At 40.7% G+C, this 21,522-nt stretch overlaps 2 protein-coding genes across 4 annotated transcripts; both read right to left on the reverse strand.

Annotated features, from left to right (window-relative positions):
* Nucleotides 1–2,356: 2,356 nt before the first annotated feature.
* On the reverse strand, nucleotides 2,357–17,142 carry LOC131229237 (monooxygenase 2-like). 3 transcript variants are annotated; one of them, XM_058225138.1, is made up of 6 exons: nucleotides 17,057–17,142; nucleotides 14,628–14,774; nucleotides 11,770–11,841; nucleotides 10,603–10,768; nucleotides 3,560–3,788; nucleotides 2,357–3,025 (listed from the first exon to the last, which is right to left on the reverse strand). In XM_058225138.1, exons 1-6 carry the CDS (start codon nucleotides 17,137–17,139, stop codon nucleotides 2,475–2,477), a joined length of 1,248 nt encoding a protein of 415 aa, XP_058081121.1. In that variant the 5' UTR covers nucleotides 17,140–17,142; the 3' UTR covers nucleotides 2,357–2,474. The 3 variants fall into 3 exon arrangements, with proteins under 3 accessions (XP_058081121.1, XP_058081135.1, XP_058081127.1); XM_058225152.1 differs by lacking the exon at nucleotides 14,628–14,774; XM_058225144.1 differs by lacking the exon at nucleotides 11,770–11,841.
* Nucleotides 17,143–20,264: 3,122 nt separating this feature from the next.
* Nucleotides 20,265–21,312, reverse strand: LOC131225792 (uncharacterized). Its single transcript, XM_058221389.1, has 3 exons — nucleotides 20,778–21,312; nucleotides 20,481–20,705; nucleotides 20,265–20,362 (listed from the first exon to the last, which is right to left on the reverse strand). The coding sequence occupies exons 1-3, from the start codon at nucleotides 20,911–20,913 to the stop codon at nucleotides 20,265–20,267; spliced, it is 459 nt and encodes a 152-aa protein (XP_058077372.1). The 5' UTR covers nucleotides 20,914–21,312.
* Between the last annotated feature and the right edge of the window lie 210 nt (nucleotides 21,313–21,522).

The following is a 21,522-nucleotide window of genomic DNA, read 5'->3' on the forward strand; positions in this document are numbered from 1 at the left end:
GCACTACAGATATTGCAACTCCACCTGATACGATATTCCATATCAACTTATAAAGGTTACTATTCCACTGTCATTTCATCACTATAAGTGCTCCTTTTAAAACTTTTAGGACACAATCAAACCCGGTGAACTTACACCCAAGTGTATCGAGAGCTCACAGGGATATTAGATTTTTATCACCTCAAGAACGTGTCTAATATCTATTATGATACTTTTTATTCTATCAAACATCTTGATGTGTACAATTCTAATTCTAACAACTTTATAGGCAATGTCATTGCCCATAAACACATGTTCACTACCACATTGACTATAACAGTGAATCAATCTCGCTGAAAAGTCATGTGGTATGGGGCCCCCAAATCTAAAATCTACTCATCATTAAGATAGCCTGATTTAAATGTGGTCAAGACGTCACCACCATCTACCTCTTTAGTAGATTCTACTATGTTGGTGTCCTTAAGTTCTTCATATCCCCCCCCCCCGCTCTGGCCTTTAGGATTTTGACAATCCTTCTTCATATGCCCCTGTCTCTCATAGTTCCATCACTCCATCTTTCCCTTGCCCTTAGACTTTAACCGTGATTGCTAGTTTTCATTCTCCCACTCAAAATTTTATTCCCCTAATTACCAATGCATCTATAGATGACCTCGCGCCGATGTCCTTCTTTCTCAATAGCTTCAACTGAAGGGCTAAGATGACAATCTCGACATTAATGGTCTCTCTACCATGGCACATAGTATCTATGAAACTATCGTAAAACTCTAGAAGATATTTCAACAAAATTAGGGCTTGATCTTCCTTTCCAATCTTCATTTCTACACTAGTTAATTTGTAAAGTATCTGATTAAACAAATTGATGTGATCATTAAGATCTGACCCTTTTGTCATCTTCAAATTTGCAATTTCTTTTTTTAATACAAATAATGATTCGACAACGATTTCATCATATACAAGCTATCTAACTCCTTTCATAATAACACCCTGATCAATAGCTCAAGTGGTAGATTTATTTTTTTCTTTACACGCACGCACACATTCCCCCACACACTCACGCCTTAGTAGGATTTCACCACCTATGGATGCTCGAACCCTTGACCGGGTGTTGAAACTCTTGAGAGTCTACCACCCGAGCAAGAGTAAGGATCCAATAGCTCAAGTGGTAGATTGAGTGAAGATACCTTGTTTTAACACTGAGGTGTTGGTATCAATTCCCTAGTGGGGATGGCTAATAGTGGAGTGCGGAGTGTGTACTGATAGTGGGGTGACTAATAACAAGCAAGCCTCTGAAAAAAAAAACAAAAAAACAACTCCTTTCAAAGTCACGCAGTGATGTTTTGATCAAGGACATTGTAAAGGATGTTGCTCACCAAACATAGTTAGATCAACGTTTTCACCTTCTTATCAAATTCTTCCCACTCTTAATCGCTCATAAACATTGGACACTTCTCTACACTAACGAGTGCGTGTTGCGGCCATTGTTAAACTAAAATGTCTCTCATCTTTACCTTTCATAATTTGAAGTTGGTTTTCCTGATAAACTCCTCTATTTCATACTTCATGTTTGATCCCTTAATTGTCATGTCTCAGATCTAAATTTGAATCCCCAACATTATATTTGATGCCACTTATTAGGGGACCACGGAAGCAAACATGGAATTTGGATCACATGACAATAAGCAAACACAAACAAAGCATGAACAGGTATACATGAATTTTACGTGAAATCTTCATGGGAAAATACCACTACATCAAGCGACAATGATCACTATGAAAACGAAAAGTATAATATATGGATGAAATTATCATAATAATAATAATAATCTTGTTTTCTTCTCTCCAAACTCTCAAAATGTTTAAGCCCCAATTAGAATTCCTTAATCCTGCAATTACACTCATATATATAGAGCATAATATCTGGAATAAAAAACTAATCGTGCAATTATGTAAAATTGCATGAGTCATCAATCTAACCATCAATCAATTGCACACCACATATTCGATCGCTAGAACATACTCAAAAGTATCCAAAGAGAATACAAGTATTTTTGAATTTTGTCGATCGATCGACCCGACAATTCAATTGATCAAGACTGGTCAAAACTATCCAGAGAACAATATATATAATTCAGGGTGCTCTCAACTTATCAATTGATCGAACCCCGGTTCCATGTAGAAATTGAAAATATCAAACAACAAAAATGACACCTGGTAAAAGAATGGGTCAATATGGATCAGCATCTCGTGCACTTGACATCGGATCGCCAGTCCGATAAATGGTCGATAAAACGGATGTTCAAGATCCATTATATTAGAAAATGCCAAATGACAGACGTGGACCATTCGATGAAGCCTGCATTTAATGAGTCTACACAATCAAGATTAATTAAATCAGAAAATACCCAATTCATAAATGAGTCGTCCTCCTACATACATGCATAGAGTTTCATTATTTTTGTCCTAAGAAACCACCATCAAGGGATATAGAGTTTACCACAATCAAAGTCACTCCACTTCAAATACAACTGAAGCAACATTCTGGGAAAACACCTATCCCTTACGAAGTTCAAGACCATCCCGCTACTTTGTTGTATAGCACCCAACAAATAAGATGTAGTGGTGAGGTTAAAGAGTCTCCATTTCCTCTCCTTGGCATATTTCTCTAAACCCTTCTCGATCCTCTTATGCTCTTCTTCTTCTCCTTCTTCTGCTCCTCCTTTGGGTTTTTTTAATAGTGCCTCTCCAAGGAACCTAGCCAATGTGATGCCGTCCTCGAGCGCTGAGCACCCACCTTGGGCAAGGTCTGGCGTCATGGGATGAAGTGCATCGCCGGCAACGCAGACATTCCCCTTGCATATGCTTCGTCCTACCACATCCCATGGTAACCTCAATCTCAAGGGAGAGGAGAAGACAATATCAGTTTCGGTCCTTTCAATTATTCCTCGCACTTCTTCTGGCAAATTTGCAAGCTTGCTCATCACAAATTGCTTTGCCTTTGATGCACTTGAACGTATTCCTTTTTCCACTGCGAAACAAGCAAAAGGTTAAGATATCATGCCATGCATTTGCATCCACACCTGAATGAATATGCGCATGCGCTTGTTTAAACAAGTGAAGTGACACCGTGCACCTCATTTGAATTATTTTACGATGAAACTGATATCGACTGAGGGAAGAAGGCTAGTCCAATCATAGATCTAAAGTGTACAGTTAAAACCATAATATTTTTATGGCCCAACTTGCCAAAATATCATTAACTGGATGATCCTAATCACCGTTTGGAATAGTAGACTTAATTATCTATATTGTTAGTCTATTTTTGTGGTGCACATTTGATTGTACTTGGTTGGATAGAAGGCGGTTCAATGGATGCCCTAATCATCTAATTATTAAGATATCCAATCGCTGCATTAATTTAGGCGCAGTGGACACTGTAGAGCTGGTTGGGTTTAATAAATGGTCCACCTAAGATGTGAGGTACACCATCTACACATATATAATACCGATACACATATAATAAGATGTTAACACTGTAATATAAGTGTGCCATTATCCTTACCATCAAGGGAGGGAGAGCAAGTGAAAAACCAATATATTGATTTTTCATCGACCGGCAAGAAACCGCAGCGGAAGCCATCCCCAAAGTACTGCAGAAACTCGGCCTTGAAATCATGCCTATCTGGGTACTCTGCTAAGCCCCTCGTAGCCACCCTCCCTGTCAAGACGGGTTCTGGAATATCCAACCACTTTGCCACCACAGAGTTCACTCCATCACATCCTATCAAGATCTGAAAGTTGAGAGAGAGAGAGAGAGAGAGAGAGAGAGAGAGAGAGAGAGTATTAGGTATTGTTAAGGACCACAACGAATTCCGTAATATTTCTGCATATTACACAATTTTCAGAATGAGGTTAATTTGGCAGTAGAATATATCCGAAATACATTGTAGCAATAACATCTGATTAAAAGAAAATTAAGATTTCTTTTTTCTTTTTTAATGGTGTGTTTGGTTGCAGCAAAGTTCCTGAAATGTCTTGAAATTTTGCACCAAATTAGACTGATTAAACAGGAAGTTTCACAATATTAGCTACGACAAAATGCATGCCTAGTAATCGAAAACAACAACAAAGCCAATGAAAAGCTGTAATGAATACATGTGTGTCAAATGTTCCAACTACAATGTATGTTGTGTCCTCCCGCCAAACAGATCTTCTTCTTCTTCTTTTCTTTTTTTTTTTTTTCTTTTTCTTTTTTTTTTTTTTTAAAAAAAAAATTATTTTAATTACACACTCACACCAGCAAACTGACAACCCCCCACACTTTCGTGCACTCCTACCACAAGGAATGGTCAAACCCATGACTCCAGATAGTCTACGACTGAAGCACAGCAACAGGTGCCCTGTAAATAGATCTAGCCATCATGGGCTTAATGCAAAAAATATTGAGGACTCTGTTACCAAAAGCTAGACTATTACACGCAAGCACTTACAGATTTTATAATTTTGCAACTGTGGCATGCGAGTATTTTAAATTATTTGGTGTAAATTATAAGTCCCAGTTACATGTATCGTGAACTAGATATTAAGATTATTTGATCATCTGACTATGAGATTGGTGGACATTGATTGGACAGTTGGAACTAAAAAATATGCATTTGTGCTATTTCAGCAAATAAGTGAATCTAACATCATGATTGTTCAAGCAAATCTGATTTAGGGACTATGAATTAAGTGACAATGAGCTCAACAATTTAGGACATTTAATTTAAGTTTACATATGCCATATGTATATTTCGTGGGGTCCCTGAGTATCAAATCGCTCTTCATATCAAAATGATTTTTGAATCAGAAATGGTTGGGTGTTTGGATTCTTGCGGTCGACAGGATGGCCATCTCAAGCTCCTGGGTTCTCCAACTGTAGCAGAACTCATCCAAATATGGCTTGAACGAGCTGTGATTATCTAGTTATGTTGATGTGATGCTCCATCAAGAATGGGCCTACTAGGTAGACTGTCATCTACTTTAACAAATTAAGCAGAGATTTTGTAAATCTCATGAAATTATCACAAAATTTTGATACGATGATATTATTTGGTTGTTATTGTGAGATTTTTAAACTCTCACCAGGTTTAATTTTTAACAATCTTATCACAATCTTAATACAAAATTTATTTGAAAGTTAAAATAAGTCATTTTTTTTACACCTGTATTTTCTAAATTTTAAAATTATTTATCAATTTATAAAAAAAGAGCTTTGCTAATGGCACATGCATGTGCAATAAAGCTCATATATATGCCACACATGTGCCAGCATGGCAGATAGGTGTGAAATTCAATCCATTCGTATGGTTAGTCCGAACTTGTACCTGAAGATCGCAGAAATTAGTAATTAGAGGGAAAAAAAAATTTACCATGGGTCTTAAAAAGAGTGTTAATGAGTGAAAACATTACAGCACAGATGATTGAGAAATGATACTTTTTAGGTAAGATAAATCAACAAAGTAGCAACTACAAATGTAGATAGTAGAGAAATATTCCTATTGTGTATTGGGCCCTACTGATTCAGGGTAATTAATTCTTACTTCAGGTACATAAATATCTTATATCATCTAAATAAATTAATGGACAACTTAAATCACTGATTAATGAGAAGAATTTTTATGCAAACAATATATATCAGCCACAATAATTAAGTGGAAATGGTGGAATGTATGTCCATTTGGCCTCATTTTATAATGGATGGAATCTCTCCCCTCTTTCCTCTCAAAATAGATGCAAATAAATACACAAAATAAATTACTTTTTGAACAATAGGTAATTTCTTCATGCTTGTTTTCTCTGAATACATGTACACATTTGACATAGACTCTCCTTCTTATGGATGCTGGAGTCATCATCAGTTTTAAGATCTTTTTTTTTTTTTTTAAATTAAGATTTTTCATTCCATGAAAAGTGGTTACAAAATATTGTATACAATTCAGGTTCCGCAGTTCCAAAACAGCCTGCCAGAACCTATCATATGACTATCCACTGCATAATGCAAAAAAACCAAGCCATGAGGACCCGACAGAGCTAACTTCTAAGTGCACCCAGGCCCACCCTGTCTAGGAAGATGAGGCCCCTAACCTCCAGAGGGACCTCGGCGATAGAGAGAAAATGGGTGGAGGACTGGGAGCCGTTGCCCAATCTAGCCAACTTATCTGCCGGCCCATTCCCCTCCCTAAGAATATGGCGGAATTCGACTACCCCATCCTTCTGGAGAGCGTTAATCCTGCTCAGCCAATACCTCCATTTCCACCCCAGGCTGGTCGCTCCAGTAAGGAAATTGATCACCATCAGAGAATCAGACTCGGTGATGATCCTTTTGAAGCCCTTCTTAAGACATAGGAACAACCCGTCATGAATGGCCCTGATTTCGGCTCGGGTGTTAGAGGCCCTGCCATACCCCTCTGCAAAACCGAAAATAAAGAAGCTATCCTGCCCTCTGCAAATCCCGCCCCCTCCTATGAGACCTAGGTTTCCCATGGCGGAGCCATCCACGTTCATTTTAACCCAACCGTCAGGGGGCTTCATCCATCTAAAAAGAATGACTTTGGGCTTGGGCGGGTGGGACACTTGATGACATAAACCCAAACGAGACAGGAGCTGGTTGTCGGAGCGGAGATGGGAGTGCTCTGGTAACCATCTGTTGGAGATCGTGTGGAGTCAACCTAACACCCAAGACACTTGCACCTGAAATGTGGAGTGGTTGCCTTCGAACTTAGCCTAGTTCCTACCCCTCCATAGTTCCCAAATGATGAATCCTGGGACCAATTTAAACAACGTTCTCGCCCAGCCCCTAGGAAGAGGACCCTGCCACCATTGATCGAGCCTAGCTTGCACGGAAGACACCCCTGCAATAGAAAAGCCGAAGATGGAAGCGAAATGGAACCACACAGCTTTCGCCCGGGCGCTGAGAAGGAAAACATGATTGACTGTCTCAATCGTTAACCCTTGGTTTGCCAACCCATTACAGCAGACACATCGCGAAGCAAGGTGGATAACTTTGGCTTAGACCGCTGATTCCACCGGGACGGTACCCTTAATCGATTTCCAGAGCAACATGGATATCTTCAGCGGCAGCTGCGGAAGCCAAATTTTGTCATGCCAGTCTACCTGCGGCTTAGGCCATCGACTGTGTTTCCAAGCCAACTTAACTGAGAAGACGCCAGCAGGATGAGGGGCCAGAAGGGAGCGTCCAGGCCATTTGAGGTGCAGAAACCTCTATGGAAGATAGCATCGATCAACTCCTGCGGCAAGAAAGAGAAGACTGACGAGGGGGGAAGAGGCCCCACTTGACCCAAATAGTCCATGATTCTGAGCTCCATCATCCCTATAGGAATTGTATGCTCCACTCTATGAAGGAGGGGGGGAAATCCTCACCAATTATCCCTCCAAAAGTTGCGCTCGACCCTCCTGATATGCCATTGCATCTTAGATTCCAATAGAGGAAAAAGTTCCCGGATCCACTTCCACAATGACGAAGCTATAACCACAGGCTAAACTTGATCTAGAGAGAGCAGATCATGAGAGTATTTAGCATGCATGTGCTCGGCCCAACAACTATTAGACTCCTTGTATTTAACAGCCCAGGCCATTTTAAGGCGGAGCGCAATCATAACCTCCGTTAAACTCCTGATCCCCAAACCACCTTCTGCTATAAAGAACGAGATTTCTGCCCAATTCTTCCAATGATATTTCCTTTTGCCATCAGCCCAACCCCAGAAAAAATTTGCAAAATGTCTTTCTAAAGCCTTCAAGATCGAGGAAGGGACAGCCGTAACAGCAAGGGTATGCATGGGAACACTGCTGAGGACGTACTTCACTAGCATGGCTCTTCCTGCTTGGGTTAAGCACTTTGCCTGCCAGCCAGTTATCTTGTTGTCCACTTTGTCGAAAAAAGGTTGGAACTCTGCTACTTTCCTTCTCCCCGTGACGATCGGAACACCAAGATAGACCATCTTGGCTGAGGTTCTGAGCATCCTCAGCACTCCCTGAATAGCGTCAGCCCTGGAAGTAGGAAGAGCATCTGAAGACATAAATTTGCTCTTGTGAAAATTAATTTTCAAACCTGAAACTTAGTGGAAACGATCAAGGAAATTCTTCGCTGCGTGAACTAAAGAAAGGCCTCCGTTAATAAATAGTAAAGTCAGCATAAAGTAAATGGGAGACCCTCGGGCTGTTCCTACCTGACTGAAAAGCGAGACAACTTCCCCTGTCCATCAAATTTTTAAAACCTCTACTAAGGTCCTCCGTAGCTATAATGAAGAGGCTAGGGGAGAGCGGATCACCTTGCCGAATTCCACGGGTCGATTTAAAGAAACTCCCTGTTTCATCGTTGATTAACACCGAGAACCAAGAGTTGCTGCAGCATCTCTCTACCATCTGCACCCAATGGCCTGAGAAGCCGAATCGAATCAAGATGTTTCGGAGGAAGAACCAATCGATCCTATCGTAAGCCTTCTCCAAATCTATCTTCACAATAATGTTGCCACCTCGAACTTTCCTATTAATGTCTCTGACCAACTCCTGAGTTAACGCAATATTCTCTGTAATGGATCTGTCTTGCACGAAGGCTCCTTGCTCAGGTGAAATCAGATTTGGGAGAATCCTAGCAAGTCTCGTAGATATGATTTTAGCCAGGATTTTGTAGACACGGTTGCAAAAACTGATAGGGCGGTAGTCAGCAAACGTCGAAGGAGATTCTCCTTTGGGGATAAGAGAAATCAGCGAGGTTATGAAAGCCCTGGGAAAGAGGCTACCGAGAAAAAGTGCTTTGGCAGCCATAAGCAGATCCTGCCCCACAATGTCCTAGCATCCTGAGAAAAAGGCTCCCGAAAAACCATCGGGGCTTGGCACGCCGTCGGTGGGTAGGGCTAACACCGTTTCTTTGACTTCAAGCAGAGACGAAGGGGCCATGAGGAAATCATTATCTTTGGCTGAGACAAGACCAGGAATATTTGCAAGAAAATCCTCTCCAACCTCAGGAGCTCCAACTGAGAAAAGCTTGTGGAAATGCCTCACCGTCTCTTCCTTGATCGTTGTTGGAGATTCCACCACTAGACCTGAATCTAGTGTGATTGCCCTGATAAAAGATCTCCTATGCCTTGCCCCCACCGATGCAAGAAAGAAATGAGAGTTCCGATCTCCTTCCGTCAGCCAATGGTTGTAAGCTTTTTGTTTCCAAAAAATCTCCTCGAGAAGTTCAAGGCGACACAAATTGGCTTTGGCATTAATGAGGTCTTGATGGACCCTGTTATCGGCTTCCCCGGAGGAACCGAGAGTCTGAAGTTGTTTCTCAAGCTGAATAATGGATTGTTCTGCTATTTTTATCTGCCCAAAGATATTCCCAAATATATTCTTATTCTAGCCCTTCAGAGCAATCTTGACCACATGCATCTTCACCAGCAAATTGTGCATGGGATCCTGCCCGCTAACTGACTCCCATGCGGCCTTCACAACTGGCAGAAAGGTATCATGATGGAACCACATTCTTTGGAGGCGAAAAGGTCTGGGGCATATCATTGTACTCCTAGGAAAAACCAGACGGAAAGGGGCATGATCCGAGTTAGCTCGGGGGAGGAGCTCCACTTGGAAACTATAGAATGTAGTATTCCAAATAGTGTTGATTAAGACTCTGTCAAGTCTGGCCCACACTCGACCCGCTCCTAACTGGTTATTGCACCAAGGGAAGATGTTTCCAATGAAGCCGGCATCTAACAGCCCTGCCCTGTTAATAGCATCAACGAATTCCCTAGAGCTAATGCCGACTTGGCTCCTACAACTTCTTCTTTACGAGTCTTCCATTGTTACATTAAAGTCACCTCCCATGGCCCAAGGGCCCTGCACTGACCTAGACGTGCTGACCATATCCTCCCAAAGAGCCCTTCGCTGAATATTGGAGCAGCTTGCATAAACTGCTAAAAAGGAAACTGGAGCTTGAGATTGAGGAAGAGTAGCAGAGAAGGAGGTTAGAAGAGGTTAGAAGAACTGTTTTAAGATCTACATCTATTATTATTCAAGAAATTATTTTCTGCATTCATTTACGTCGGTTACAGAATGAGGTTAGAAGAATGTGGTACACCATATTATGCATGTTTTCCAAAAATAAATCTAGTCTCCTCAACAATTGTTGTACAAACTATCCCATTAATCTTGCCTGCAGTGCCTAACCAAATACGTTTGGTGTGAGAAATTGCAAGTCAACTTGACTGAATGCACTCTTTTGGAAATCGTCATTCACACCTGTCAACAATAACACACATATCGGATCCATATTGCTTTTGGTTTTTTGTTACAAGGTCCAAGCTGCTCATCAGATGGCTCCTATCGTCGTAATCAGATTACCCACACATGCACATAAAAATTGACAGTTAAGATAAATTGATTAAGGATCTAAATTCACAGTGCATGTATTGCCCGATCCAGTATTGGACCATCTTGATTCTCTAGACAACCTCATTATGAACGGCTTGGATCTTACGCATCGTGGATCTCACGCACAAAGGCGAGTGTGGATAATATGATTAGCATGGGTTCCTTAGTTTCAGTTATAAAAGCAGTTACCTTGGTCTTGATGACACTCCCATCCGCTAAATGGAGCAGTTTCGCATGACCTTTCTGTTCGATGGACACCAACCCTGAGTTGTACCTAATGCTGCCGCGTGGCAGCTCATCTGCAAGTGCTTCGACCACGAGCTTTCTTCTCACACACCGGGCTTCATGGGTCCCACTGCATGCATCATGTTGAAATAAATGTTGAATTAAATAGACTATATAAAAAATCAAGAACTAAAAAAGAAAATAAAATCTGATAAAGAAGACTTATTAAATTGAGTCCACGTGAGTCACTCGGCTTGAAATCGAATTTGCTCCCCTTGGACAGCGTCCCAAGTGCAATAAGTTTCCAGAGCAATCGACCTCTAGGATACAACGACTATGACCCGGTCTCAACGGTGCACTCACTGTACGCGGGCTCGAATCACTTGTAGTTTAACTCAAAAGTACTGAGTTGACTTAACAATGAACTCAGTAATAACAAAAACTTATAAACCTGTAAACCAGATGAGAAATGATTTTTCGTATGGTTGAAACTGGAACGGAAGTCCTTATATAAATTCTGAAGTGATGCATTAAACAGCCTTTTGAAAGCTAGTTGAAAATGAAAAGGCACAAGTGCGAGTACACACTCGCAAATAAAGTCATATGAGTACCCATACACATAGACCCACGCAAGTACACTCGCACTTGCACCCGCCCGTGTGGTCATGGCATTGATTATAGCTATTGGCATAGTCCTCCTACATAACCAAATTCACATGCCCCCTTAATGGAGCTCAAGGCTCAAGGTAAAACGCCTATTATATATACAAGAAAATTTTCTTTGGAAAATCCAACGTAGGACAAAACCCACAACCCAAAAACTCTAAAATTTTGAATGTGGAGGGAAATTGAAAATTTTGAAAATCAAATTTTAATGTTTATTTTGAAACAAAATACGGCACATCATTCCCAATTTCAATTACATCAACAACAGGAAATTAAAACAAAGCCCTGCTTCTTGCAGCCGTCCATCTTCAACGGGCCATGCACCAAGTGCGCTAGAGCCTAGACGTTACAAAATGGCGGATCCATCAGGAGTCCAAGCCCACCGTCCATCTGTAAAGGGACACATTGGTAGGAAGGACGGGTTTTAGGCTATCATTTCTCTTCTAATAAAATAGTAATACTCACTGTTTTCCGGGAGTCCTGAACGAAAGTTGTGCGATAGGACTAACTCCATTGACGGTGGTGTAAGCAAATGTCCTGCACAACCAATTGCTTTATTATCTCATGAGAAGTATAGATCTTAAACAAGCGGCACACGTGTGGACTATACATGTGTACATGATTTAGGTTCACATTAGACAGACAGGACCCATAAGTTGGATAAAGGATGCCTGGTACAGCTTATCATAGATGCGTTGGTTTTTAATTTATTCCGTTCGGACTTTCAACTGGTCAGATTGGACCAGTTTCGAAGTTCTGGTTTCACTCCGCGTAAGCACCACACATTGACTGACACTTGCCAGTTTAAGTGGTCTGCATCGACCAGACCGAGGCCTTTTTCTTACCTGGGCACGGGTTCAAGGGAGCTGATTTACTCGGATAATATCTTTAGTTGGGGAGCGGATCGATTACGTGACGGATCCACCAAGGTGGTTGGGACCCCTGACTGTGGGGATCAGAGTGATGTATGTTCCTTAAATACACACTGTTCAACCGTTTTGAAAGCTCATTTTAGGGCAAGATCCCAAAAATGAAGCAGATACAAATCTTTTGTGACCCTACCAAATGAAAGAGTAGTGATTGAATCCCCACCATTAAAAAATTAAAAACTTAATGGGGGCACCGGAATCTTTATTTGCCATCCAATTTATTGATAAATTCACAAAGATCTGGATAAAGAGACCAGGAAAATATCAGCTTGATCTAAAACTTTTGTGGCCAGCAAACGATTACCATTGATTCTTGTATTATGGTGTACACCTGAGATATATCATGTCCTCAAATGAGCCTTCAATGCGGATGGAATCACATAAATAACTGTGCTTCCACCCATCTTGGTGGATCTCGGTGACGGTGCGACCATTACTACGGAGTTACTGTGGCCCACTTTGATGTATGTATTATATATCCATGCCATCTATTCAGTTTTTCAGATTATTTTAGGACATTATTCCTAAAATAAAGCAGATATAATTAGCAGGTGGACCATATCATAAGAAACAATGGTAATCGACCATTCTACCATTAAAAACTTCTTAGGGTACACCTTAATGTTTCGGTAGTGTTTATTTACCGTTTTATCTGTTAACAAGGCCAATTAAGCCGGAAAAAAAAAAAAAAAAAACAAATATCAAGTGATCCAAAACTTTTGTGGCCTATTAATGGTCAATCACCACACGTTTCTTGTGATATGTTCCACCTAATAATCAGATATGTTTCAGCTTTTTAGATAATGCCCTAAATTGATATGAAAAAAATAGATGGACAGCGTGGATACATGATACATACATCAAGGTGGGCCCTACGGTAACCCCAGGGCCGCGGAGTCTTGGGTGAGGCCAGGGTCTCGCCTAATCAGCTTTCACCCTGGGCCAGCACTCAATGAATCGTGAAACTCAGTGTTCACGTGCAAATCGAGACAAAAGTAAGATGGATACTGCTCGGCCCAGTCCACTGTCGGCCATTTTGGCTGGAAGCGAATTGGCTGGTGTACCAAACACCACCGACCTGGATGGTGTGGGTACGTGTGGTTCCAATATGAGCGCTGACGATCCTCGAGCTCCAGTTGTACAAACCGTTGAAAGGATATCAAAGTTACATGGGCCCACATTGAAGTATTTATTATATCCATCCCATTCATTTATTTGGAAATGTTGTTTTAGATCATGAGTCCAAAAATGAGTTATATCCAAAGCTCAAGTGGACCACACTACAAATAGCAACCCAGTAGTAATTATCACCATTAAAACATTTGTTAGGCTTGCTATAACATTTATTTTCGATCCAATCTAGTCATAAGGTCAGACAAAACTGGATGAAGAGGGTAAAAATTACTATACTAATCCAAAGCTTCTGTGACCCCAAAAAGGATTTCAATGGTAGACATTCAATACCCCACTGTTTTGTGCAGTGTGGTCCACTTGATCTTTGTATGTGTTATTTTTTTGGGTCAAGACTTAACCTAATTTTTGTGACCTACTCAGTAACTCAGGAAGCTTTTATATAAAAGATTTCATCTGCTACTTACAAGGTTTTGTCAAAGCTTATTACTTTATATCGTTCTTTCATTACTATAATGGTTATAACAGTTCGAAACCTTTCTCGATCCTTCTCTTTTCTATATTCTTTTTTAGTATGATTTTATTTATACTGGTTCTACTCCTGAACACCTCTCAAACACTTCACTTTTGTCAGCAAAGGTTTTGTTTTAGTTGCCTTCGGTCGCCTTTTATATCTTATACTGTTCAAATATGATTCTTGTATATCAACCACAATACTCCGTCAACCATCCAGTAGCATGTTGAAGTAAACTTATGTTAGTTGTAAGACTACACAAAGCATTCCAAAATACTAGAAGATATTTTTATCCACTCCCTATTCCTCATACATTGACACGTGTCACTCTCCTATTAACTTTTCCAAAATTGCTAAAATTGCTAAAAATAGGGTACAACAACGTGATCACCCAATACATCCATCATGTACCAAATTGATATTTTGCGTATTAGAATACAATATCTCATCTACATGTAATAGACTGATATAATATATTCTTAGATAGTGATTGATTCTTATTAACTTATATTTAATAATCCATTACATTGCTGGTCCCCAACTCCAATAAAGGACGAGGGTTGCGTGATCACCTCAACTTGGCAGCTAGTATGAACGCGATTCACGCAGCCGACCCCATCAGTTGTCAAGTTGGCAACCGACATGAACGTGATTCATGCTACTGACCCCAATCAGTAGGGATAAAGTGCACGGGTGCTTTATGGATAATTCTTATCTGCAATTTGCACGCTGTTGATTATGACACTCACTTGTCGAGTAGGATATGTTGCTTTCTAAGCTTATCACCAACTCCAAGAGTATCCAAGGCCTTCCATGCGTTCATCCATGCCAGAAAAGAGAATCCGCTCACCCTCAGCCGGTCTGCTGATTCCAAAATCAAGCTTCTCAATCCCATTCTACAAACATGGTTATCAAAATCAGGTGCACTACTAAACCGAAATGTAAGCTGTTGTCCATGCAAATGAGAAATCAAGGCTGCTCATCAGCTGGCCCACACAGTGAACTGATTGTGGCATAAACATTAGGCTTGTCTTATGCTCAGGTATATCAGTCGTGCACAAAAGAAACAGGGTGGCATAAAACGCCAATGTCTGCCTTCATAATTTATTAAGCATGTGGTTCGCCTGATGACTGAGCCAACCTGATTTCTGGACGCCTTTATCTTGTGATATCAACGTTTGGGCTACCATATATTATCCAAGATACTACGAAAACATCTGACGTATCCTAAAAAATATGCTCCCATGTATGGTATCAGAACTCTCATCCATCATGATGAGTTGAAATGAAAACGTTACTTCCATGAAGGCATGGATCGTCCTGAAGAGGCTGATTAATACAGAACGTGTGACTTAGCTGCTATCCTGAACCAGCCAAGTGACTAGAGCGAGGGGATCGAGTCGAGTCGGGCTGAGCTAGGGCTGACCTGACTCGATCTGGTTTTGAAATAGACCTCACCTGAACTTGACCAAACTAGGTGCCGAGTCCGGCATACTTGACCCGATCCGAGTCCGGGTCTGCCCTGGACTAATCCAGACTAAGCCCAACCCAATCACAAGTACCAAGTCGGATCAAGTCAAATCCGAGTTTGCCCGACCCAGTCACAAGTACCAAGTCGGATCAAGTCAACTCTCTCTCTCTCTCTCTCTCTCTCTCTCTCTCTCTATATATATATATATATATATGGGAAAAGGTTCTATACAGTTGAGCTCATGGGAACACCCCATGAGGTCGAGCTTTGTGGGACCCAACATGATGTATGTCGAGCATCTACCCCATCAGTTAGATGCACCATTCCATATGGGCGTAGGGTTTAAAATCAAGTCAATCCATGACTTGTGTGGGCCACACCATATACAAGAGTTAAGAGGGGTTATCCTCCATTAAAACATTCATAATCATTTTTTGGGCCCACCGAGATGTGGTTCACAAATCCAGCCCATCCATTATGTGTGTCCCACTTGCATAAGGGGTCAGACCAAGTTTCAGATGCATCCAAATTTCGGGTGGGCCCTACCCAGTGCTTTTATATGTTTTAGGCATGTCTTCATATGATTTTAGATGGTATGGCCCACCTGGTTCCGTATACGGTTGATTTTTGGTATATCCCATAATTTAAAGGGGACCCATCAAATGCACGGTGTTGATGTTTGACATACATCATGGTAGGGCCCACACAGCTCGACCTCATCAGGAGTTCCCATGAGCTCCACCATATATATATCGTCCACGCAAGAGACCAGCAGATGTGCCTACCTAAATTTCACGTCGCCCCAGCATGTAGGATCACAACACGGGCGGATTAGGCCAGGTTGACCCCCCAACCTGAGCCAACCGGACCTCAAGAGGACCCAGCATGCAACCTGACATGACCTGAGTACCAAAAGTTGCCTAGCATGAACTCAATCCGAAGCCCTGTGCTCGACACCAAACTGACCTCACATTACCCAAATACATGGTGATTATTCCAGACGCGGCTTCAGTGGATCACCCGGTGGGTGGATCCCCTGACTGTGGGGCCACCGTGAGGTATGTACCTTAAATCCCTGCCGTCCATACCTTTTTACAGCTCATTTTAATAAATTTTCCAAAAAATGAAGCAAATCCAAATCTTGGTTGGACCACACCACAGGAAACAGTGGTGATTGAAGACCCACCATTAAAATACTCTTGGAGGCCACTGGAATATTTACTTACAATCCAACCTGTTAATAAGGTCACAAAGACCTGGATGAAGGGACCACATAAATATCAGCTTGATCCAAAACTTTAGTGGCCCCCAATAAGTTTTTAATAGTCAATCGCATGGTTTCCTTTAGTGTATTCGACCTGAGATTTGGATCTGCTTCATTTTTAAGTTGGTGCCCTGAAATGAGCTGTAAAAATGGATTGACGGCATGGATGCAAGGGCATGGATGTAAGGCATATGCATCACGGAGGGCTTTATGGTCAAGGATCCACCCACCTCGGTAGATCTCGGAATCCACCAAGGCCGCGCCCGATTATTTCACAGAATTTTCTCAACTTGAACTGAACCCAAAATCAAATCGTGCTGGCGTTTTCAACCCGAGGACCTTCACATCCCAGCCCAAACTCGATTGTGTCAATTGGGCTGTGGTTGAACCGAAACCAAGTCCTCATGCTCCAACGTAAAAGTAGAGAGGTGGTTTTGGAGTACCTGTAAAGTCCCAACGCTGTGGAGAGCCCGGCTATTCCCGCTCCCACTATCACAATATCCTCCACCGCTTGCATTTTATCCATGGAGAGAGAAGGGGGGGGGGGGGGGTGGATGGGGGTTGTGTATGAGCAGGAGTGAGGGAGAACGAGAGAATGAAATGGGCAAATATATATTTTGGAGAGGTGGGAAATGGACGTGAAAAATGGACTGTGAATAAAATGAACGGACACAATAGTCACAGTAACCCACATGTGTAAAAATGCTACGAATCTTATAAAACAACACCTGAGTTACGTGTGCGGCTCTTCTACTTAAAGGACAAAGGATTTTCTGATTCATTAGCGATGACGTCAGCATATCAGCGTAAGCAAAAAAAAAAAAATTAAAATGCAGAAAGAAGGAAAAATATCCCAGAAGAGCCTGTTTCTCCTTTTTTATCTCTTGCCCACCGCTCTTCTATCGCATGTTGGATGGAGGATGCCACTGAGATCTGAAGATACTAAACCCTTGGATAATCAGCAATTTTGCCACTGAATGATGTCTCTCTTACCAAGTTATCTGTCCGCAACTAGCCAAGGGGTTGGCATGGTACAATCTAGGATTTCTTTTTCTTTTAATGTAATTTAATTTAATTTAATTTTTTTAAGGCATAAAAATTTAAAAGATCAAACCCAATTGGGTTTTGTTTGGTGGGGTCCGATTTTATTTTTATGTGATAATACACAATTCCAAAAATTAGATTTTTTTTTTTTTCTTATGTGTTTTTGGTTATTATTTAATTTCCATTGATACATAGAAAATAGAAATAAGTTAGCAGACGTGATTTCTTCTCAAGAATGTAAGTTGTAATACTCCAAACAAATTTTAGGGGTACAATTTCTTTCTTCAAAAATTAAGATAAAAGTCGATCATTGAGTAAATTATATGACTCTTAATTGTGGATATAAGTCAATCCATCATACGAAACAATGATCTGAGCCATGGATCATTTGTCCATACCATATTAAACGTAAACATACATTCAAATCGGTAGTTCAAATGCTATAAATGGTCTAATACATCCTCCAAATTGATTATCATAGTAAATGATAGTGGAAGAAATTTCACTTTTACCTACGAAATATTTCGTAGGTAAATGATATTATTTCGTAGGCATTTACCTATGAAATATTTTGTCGGTAAATTCGTTGGTAAAACGCCGTGGCTAAAGACTTTTACCGACGAAAAAATGTCATCGTCGGCAATGGTAAGACTTTTACCAACGAAATTAAAAAATTTGTTAAGACTTTTACCTACGAAGTGTTAAGACTTTTACCTACGAACGTTTTCGTAGATACAAACTTTGTTAAAACTTTTACATACGAACATTTTCGTAGCTAAAAACTTTGTTAAAACTTTCACCTACGAATTTTTTCATAGGTACAAACGGTGTTAGGACTTTTACCTACGAGCATTTTCGTAGCTACAAACTTTATTAAAACTTTTACCTACGACATGTTTCGTAGGTACAAACTGTATTAAGACCTTTACCTACGAATGTTTCTATAGCTATAAACTTAGTTAAAACTTTTACCTACGAATTTATTCGTAGGTACAAACGGTGTTAAGACTTTTACCTACGAACGTTTTCGTATCTACAAACTTTGTTAAAGCTTTTACCTATGACATGTTTCGTAGGTACAAACTGTGTTAAAACTTTTACCTACGAACGTTTTCGTAGCTAATAACTGTGTTAATAGTTTTACCTACAAAATTTTGTGTAGGTACAAACGGTGTTAAGACTTTTACCTATGAAAGGTTTCGTAGGTACAAACTGTGCTAAGACTTTTTACCTATGAAATTTGACGTAGGTAAAACTGTTGATGAAACTTTTACCTACGATATGATTCGTAGGTAATAAAATGTGAATGAACCTTTTACCTGTGAAAAAATTCGTAGGTAAAAATGTCGATGAAACTTTTACCTACGAAAATTTTCGTAGGTAATAGTCTCTTTTTTTTTTTTTTTTGCAAAAATTCTTGTTATACACCTGTTACAATATATTTCATTATATTCATATTTCCATTTTTCCAAACAAACCTAAACTACATCCATCCAAACACAAATCACATCCATATATACACAAATAGTCTTATCCACATTACATTCATCCACGCACAAATACATATAAGTTTAACATTCGTATATAAAATAAATCATAAATAAAATATGACAAATCACAAAGATGAAGGCGGGGGTGGTGGGGCATCGATGGGTAAACGTGCAGCGAGAACCTGTAATATCTCCTGCATTCGTCGCTCATGCTCCACCTGCATATCCTCCATCCTCCTCTCTTGCTCCTCCCTCTGCCTCTCCTGCTCCTCCTTCTGCCTCTCATGCTCCTCCCTCTGCCTCGCCAGTTGATCTTTGATCTCGTCGGCGGCGCCCCGTAGATGTTGAACCTCTTTCTCTGCGATACAGCTCGGCGTATGACGCTCTCGCCAGCGACGGATCGGCTGGATGCAACTCTAGTGGGTGCCATGATCTTGGCACCATGGCCAAGCCCACGCACATATCTAGAACGTGTGCCAAGCACCTCGCTCAGGATCTCTGGCTCACTCCGCTGAGTACCATCGGGAGTGGGCTGACTGCGTATGGCGTCCATCGCCGCCTGTGATGAAAACATGAATTTTCATAACAAATAACATTATTATAATTCAATGCAATTAAATTTTACAATGTAACAATTTTTACCCAATTCTCGCTGGCTGTAGGATGTACCCAAAATCCTGTCGCCTGCCGACAATGAGTCTCTCTGTAGAAGTCTACTGGTTCGGGCTCCTGTCCAGTGACGGAATCCTGCTGCACAATCAAAATGACAATAGAGCTAATATAAATGCATGGAAAAATATATCAACTTAATAATAACCAGTAACTTCTTACCATGTCGCGACGAAGTTGTACAAATGACTTTGAACCAGCTATGTGGTTCACTTCCAACTTTCTCCTGTTCGCAGAATTTATTTTGCTCCTCTTCTGAACACATTATTCATAATATATTATTATTAATTGTGAATTTAATTGTTACCTTAAGATATCGTAAATATGTAAATATTACCTGAAAAGACTCAGATGAAAATCTCTCACAGAGTATCCGCCAATCGTCAATGGTCACATGCGGCGGTGCGGTCAATACGGCCTCCTCGAGGCTCCTGCACCGCTTGTACCGCTAGTGTAAATCACTGCGATACTCCTTAAACCGCTCCTTGATCATGTCGTCGACGGCATGGGAAATGTACAAAGCACTCAAATCCAAGACAAATTTATCTTGTAATTTTGTAAATAATGGATTAAGGTAATAAACTTATTAAGAAAATAACTTAACCATAAATGAAATTTTACAAAACAAAATTTAATTTACTAAATTTTACCGTAAGGCGCTGACGGATGTGCTGCCGCACATCATCTGTCACGTCTACCCAACGGAGGGTGGTGGTAGGGATCAGAGATCGACATAAGACACCGACCTCCGATGTAAACAACCTAGTATTGTCCCCAACAGGTCTAAGGTAGTCCTGTGGGAACTCTACTGTCACCCTACCCTCACGCGTAAGTCTCTGTAAAACTAACCCACGCGTGGGTCCACGTCCTCGTCGGCTGGTCGACGATGCTATCACAAAAGAAATATGTAAGTCTATTGTATCAACAGAAGTCTTTAAAAGAAATATATGTCTAAACTTACATGCAGTGCTCGGTGTATGAACGATTGAGGGATCAGATGCCTGTGATGCAACATGTGACGGCGATGCTGTCTCCGCTGCATCACGGGTGGAAGGGGTAGATCCAGTGCCCGAACGATGTCTCCCACCTGGTGCCATCACTGGATATGTGCGATGTACGAACTTGTAAATTTATACAATGTCAGTACAAGTGGAATATACTAAAACATTATACAAGTAGTGTTGATGGTAGAATGCATTTGTGCTTATGCTTAGAGAGATGATTAAAATATGATTAGATCATTACACTATAATGCACGCAAAATATAATAAAACTGTAAATATTAATCTATAACCTTTGGAAATTCCATTACACATTGTCATTCTATATTAAATACACATATTTCGTTGTAATACGAAACAACTCTGAGGTAAACTATCCGAAGTACTCCCTGGTAAGTTATCGTACGCTGTAGAATTATATGTCAAGCTATGTGAAGCACTCGACATTGTTACAGCCAACATGTCAGTCACAATAGGAGAAATTTGGTCTCTCGAGACTCCATTCAGATGCGCAAGTGACATAACTACATCTTCCATACGAAGTTTTCCATGGTTATAATCCTTTGTCAGCTCCGAAATTTCTCTAAGATTGTTTAATTTGTCATCTGAGTCAGCGTCGATATATTCCTCCCTACGCTCATCGACCAGACTGGGTATCTCTTTGGCCCTACCAAAAGAAGATAGGGCCGAAAAGTCCATCGCAAC

The sequence above is a fragment of the Magnolia sinica genome, chromosome 2, assembly GCF_029962835.1.
Source record: "Magnolia sinica isolate HGM2019 chromosome 2, MsV1, whole genome shotgun sequence".
NCBI lineage: Eukaryota > Viridiplantae > Streptophyta > Magnoliopsida > Magnoliales > Magnoliaceae > Magnolia > Magnolia sinica.

What these genes read in the sequence shown, in the direction of transcription:
- LOC131225792 (XM_058221389.1), bottom strand. Translation starts at nt 20,913, where the DNA reads ATGGCACCAGGTGGGAGACATCGTTCGGGCACTGGATCTACCCCTTCC. An exon ending in TCATACACCGAGCACTGCAT is followed by an intron (nt 20,706 to 20,777) that starts GTAAGTTTAGAC and finishes CTTTTGTGATAG; the next exon opens with CATCGTCGACCAGCCGACGA. An exon ending in TGATGTGCGGCAGCACATCC is followed by an intron (nt 20,363 to 20,480) that starts GTCAGCGCCTTA and finishes CAAAATTACAAG; the next exon opens with ATAAATTTGTCTTGGATTTG.
- LOC131229237 (XM_058225138.1), bottom strand. Translation starts at nt 17,139, where the DNA reads ATGGATAAAATGCAAGCGGTGGAGGATATTGTGATAGTGGGAGCGGGA. An exon ending in ACAGCGTTGGGACTTTACAG is followed by an intron (nt 14,775 to 17,056) that starts GTACTCCAAAAC and finishes CCATGTTTGTAG; the next exon opens with AATGGGATTGAGAAGCTTGA. An exon ending in TTGCTCTCCCTCCCTTGATG is followed by an intron (nt 3,026 to 3,559) that starts GTAAGGATAATG and finishes CTTGTTTCGCAG; the next exon opens with TGGAAAAAGGAATACGTTCA.